This window comes from Malus domestica, chromosome 10, assembly GCF_042453785.1.
Source record: "Malus domestica chromosome 10, GDT2T_hap1".
NCBI classification, from domain to species: domain Eukaryota; kingdom Viridiplantae; phylum Streptophyta; class Magnoliopsida; order Rosales; family Rosaceae; genus Malus; species Malus domestica.
Genome location: NC_091670.1, coordinates 39,360,542 through 39,364,420, shown reverse-complemented (window position 1 = coordinate 39,364,420; position 3,879 = coordinate 39,360,542). Strand labels below are relative to the sequence as shown.

Genomic DNA, 3,879 nt, shown 5'->3' with positions numbered 1-3,879 from the left:
CATAAACATTCATGACCATCATTCATGTCAACATCCATGAACATCACTCATGTCAATCAACATAAACATTCATGAGCATCACTCATGTAAATCAGCTTCAAAAGCTTCATTTACATAAGCTCTAACTTCAAAATTTCACTTGCAAAGCTTCACCTACAAAGTTTCAGTGTAGGGTATACAAATACCGCCTCCGAACAACCACTACTCCAGCCCATACATGGTTCGAATTTGAAGTCTCCAGCCAACAGACCCTATTGACTAAAGACTTGGGGGACTACACTATGTACCATATATTGGGCCTCATAAAAAAAATACTTGGGGGACTTAGCCCATTATTTATGTACTGAGGAGCGAGCCCTTATTCTATAAAAGGGACTCCCTCACCATCATTAGAGAGCATCGCCGCCAGCTGAGCAACCGCCTCACCGCGAGCATCACTCCTAACCTATTATTCATGTACTGAGGAGCGAGCCCTTATTCTATAAAAGGGACTCAATCACCATCATTAGAGAACATCGCCGCCTACTGAGCAACCGCCTCGCCGTGAGCATCAACTCTAGCCCATATTTATGTATTGAGGAGCGAGCCCTTATTCTATAAAAGGGACTCCCTCACCTTCAACGCCACAAGCCGAGCCAACCAAGGCAACATAAGCCATAAATCGAGCAGCCTCGCAACATATGCTACTTCTAGTTGAGCATCATTTCAGATTGAGCACCGCCTCATATCGAGTATCAGTTCAAGACGACATCTAGTTACTTCGGCCCACACACGGACTGAATTTCAAGTCTCCAGCCAAAAGACTTTCTTGACTGTAGACTTGGGGGACTACTGTTTGTACCATATTTAGGGCCTCCGTATTTAGATCTCATATAAATACTCGGGGGACTCAAATGTAATTATGTAATAAAGGAAGGGGCAAATATGTAATAAGTGAGGAGCCCTTATTCTATAAAAGGGACTCCTCATCCTCACAAGAGAGAAGGCCAATTCTTAAGCCTCCTCATCCCCTCAAACCTCTCAGATTGAGAAGAGCTTTCTCACCTTCAGAAGCTCTCTCTCCCTCTTCATACATCTCGGAGAAATACAATATCAGTGTGGACGTAACCCAAACATTGGGGTGAACCACGATACATCTTGTGTTCTTTATTTTCTTGCAGATTCACGGTCGGATTTACGTTGTTCCAAGACCCCTCCGGTTTTGTGCATCAACACACAGCATTGTATTTCTATCTCCTTTCTTTTGAGTGTGATATCTTATTACGTGTACAATGATGTAAATTCACCTCTTTATATAAAGGTTTTTCATCCGACACTCACAAAAAGCTAACTTACCTTATTTACAAAGTCTTCATGTAAACAGTAATATTGCAATTATCAGCTTTCAAATTCTGCATTTGGGCCATCCACTATATTTACGACATTAAAAATAAGGAATTTTAACGAAAAGCTCCCGGTACTATTTATTTTAACGAAAAATCATGTTTTTATACTAAAAAGTCAATCATTGTGCTATTCACTTTACCCTTTATTTTATCCTTATCCTTAAAACTCAAAGTTTTCAAACCTTTTTCATTAACTTTCCTTTAAAAATAAAATCTTCAAAATAAAATCTTCACACTTCAATCATTATTTAATCCTCTAAACCTTCATCTAAATCTTCGCACTTTTATTTTTTTGTTAGATTGTGAGCCATGGCCACATCAACAATTCGGGTTGATAATTTAAGAATTAATATTTTATAATCTAATATTATATATTAGATGTGGCCCTCCCATGTTCCAATCATCCTAAATAAATAACATAACATGGTAAAATTCTAGAATATTGTATTAAAAAGTTGTATAAACAGTAAAGACTTTAATTATGCGGCTTAAAATTTTCAGGTCTACAGATTGTTTTAAAACTGGAGCGAAAGTCCATTTTCTTCATGCGCACAGATTGTTTTAACGTGGGTTGCAGTGCTACAAAGAGGGAGATGGGCGTTGATTGGCAGCGAGGGGAAGGGAGAGGGAGGAGTGAGGCTTGCGAAAGGGTGGGGTTGGATTGATTTTTCCTCGTCAAATCAAGGGTTGGTGTCGGGATTGAGGGGTGGGTCGAAAGTGGGTATGGTTGTGAGGGATGGCAGAGACAGAGGTCATGGAGTTGGGCGTGGGAATTCCACAAATCAAGGGCTGCTGTCAGTGGGTGTTAATATCAGCAATGAGCAATACTGGGATATGAGTTCTCTCAACCTTTTGATTAATTTTTTATATTTTAGCTTTTTATATAAGCTATGTAAATGTTTAATTTCCATTTGAAAACTTGGGGAATTCTAGGTATATTGTTTATGGCAGAAGCTCAGTCTCAAACCCCTCAAACGATCTCTCGATTTCTTCTCCTCGCCCGTTGCGAACTCCCTCCTCCCAACCCTGAGAGGTACCGTCGTTGCCTTTACTTTCTATAATTTTTGGGGTTCGTGAAATTATTGAGTTGAATGTAGTTCTTTTTTTTGTTTGAAAATTCGTGTTTTAATTGTTGCTCACTCTTTTTTTTTTCTTGCAGTAAAAGCCTTCGCATGAGCCACAAGGTTACTGAAATTATAGAGTTGAAATTGTTAGTGTTTTTCTTTTGTTTTTTTTTAATTTTTTTGTGAATTATAAGCTTTGTGAAGTTATTGATTTGAAGAATGTTGTGTTGGAATGAAAATTTTGATTTGAATTATTAGATAAGCATGGAGTATGTAGGAATTCAACCCACGGCTAGCCAAAAACCGCCTCGCCGGCCTGAGTCTGGTGCACCGGGAAGTGGTTCTGAATGGCCTTCCTATTCTCTTGCCCTCACCGGTATTATTTGTTCTAATTGAAATTTCAAATAAGCAGTTAGAAGTAGGGAAGTTATAGCTTATTGTTTTGTGGAAGTTAAGTCTATCTGGGTATTCTATATTGCCACTGTAACATGCTTAAGCTATTTTGTTGGTTGTAATATCATGTGTGTCATGAAGATTCTAAGGAAATGCAGATGGGAGGAGCTCAAAACGCTTTGGTTATTGGTCCATCTGCACCAAGGGCACAGTGAGTAGTGGACTCTATGTTGTCTTAAGGAGATTTCTGCTTATTTCTCCATTTGTTACGGATGAGTGGATGCCTATGATTAAGTGAAAGTGAAATCTAAGAGGTTTTTTGTTGTTATTGTTGTTATTGTTGTTATTGTTGGGAATTATGCATTGAGGGTGGAAATTGTTTGAAAGTAATAATATATTGTCAATTTAAACTCCTCCTAAGAATTACTGTTTCTAAATTAAATGAATGCCTCTGGGATGTGATCGTTATATAGATGATTAAGTATCTCATTGAATGTGGATGTATCCGTCATGGTATGAATCTAAGAATTTATTGATTCAAATCTCGAAATTATTGTGACAGTATTAATGTATCATGTAGAATGAGGTGGGATTACTAATAAAAGATAGAACTTTAGCTTATGATAAACAACATTTGGGATTCCCAGTTGGCTTACTTCAAATTATCAAATATTTTACCATCAGCTAAAGTTCTATCTTTTATCATAATCCCACCTCATTCTACATGATATATTAATACTCTCACAGTAATTTCGAGAGTTGAATTGAGATGTCAGATTCATACTTTAATGGGTACATTCACATTTGATGAGATATTTAAATTATCTATATAACGACATCATCCCAGAGGCATTTATTTAATTAGGAAACAATGATTCTTAAGAGGAGTTTAAATTGACAATATATTATTACCTTCATACAATTTTCACCCTCAATGCATAATTCCGTCATCACCATGTAACTCATTGGACACTCTTCGCAAAGAGAAAATTTTATCATATTCTTTATGCAATTGTCACTCTTCTAGAGTTTACATT

The 3,879-nt window shown here is 37.2% G+C and overlaps 1 protein-coding gene across 2 annotated transcripts; it reads left to right on the top strand.

The window, feature by feature from the left end:
• Positions 1–1,820: 1,820 nt before the first annotated feature.
• LOC139188832 (protein pleiotropic regulatory locus 1-like) lies at positions 1,821–3,879 on the top strand. 2 transcript variants are annotated; one of them, XR_011572175.1, is made up of 4 exons: positions 1,821–2,418; positions 2,545–2,595; positions 2,708–2,825; positions 2,984–3,879. XR_011572175.1 is itself a non-coding variant. In XM_070806730.1 (4 exons), exons 1-4 carry the CDS (start codon positions 2,282–2,284, stop codon positions 3,055–3,057), a joined length of 354 nt encoding a protein of 117 aa, XP_070662831.1. In that variant the 5' UTR covers positions 1,821–2,281; the 3' UTR covers positions 3,058–3,879. The 2 variants fall into 2 exon arrangements, 1 of the variants encoding a protein (XP_070662831.1); XM_070806730.1 differs by having other exon boundaries at positions 2,545–2,569.

Bases quoted from the DNA above. Each gene is read 5' to 3' on its own strand.
- LOC139188832 (XM_070806730.1), top strand. From the start codon at position 2,282: ATGTTTAATTTCCATTTGAAAACTTGGGGAATTCTAGGTATATTGTTT. The intron at 2,419-2,544 runs GTACCGTCGTTG...TTTTTCTTGCAG, and splicing joins CCTCCTCCCAACCCTGAGAG to TAAAAGCCTTCGCATGAGCC. The intron at 2,826-2,983 runs GTATTATTTGTT...TGTGTCATGAAG, and splicing joins CTATTCTCTTGCCCTCACCG to ATTCTAAGGAAATGCAGATG.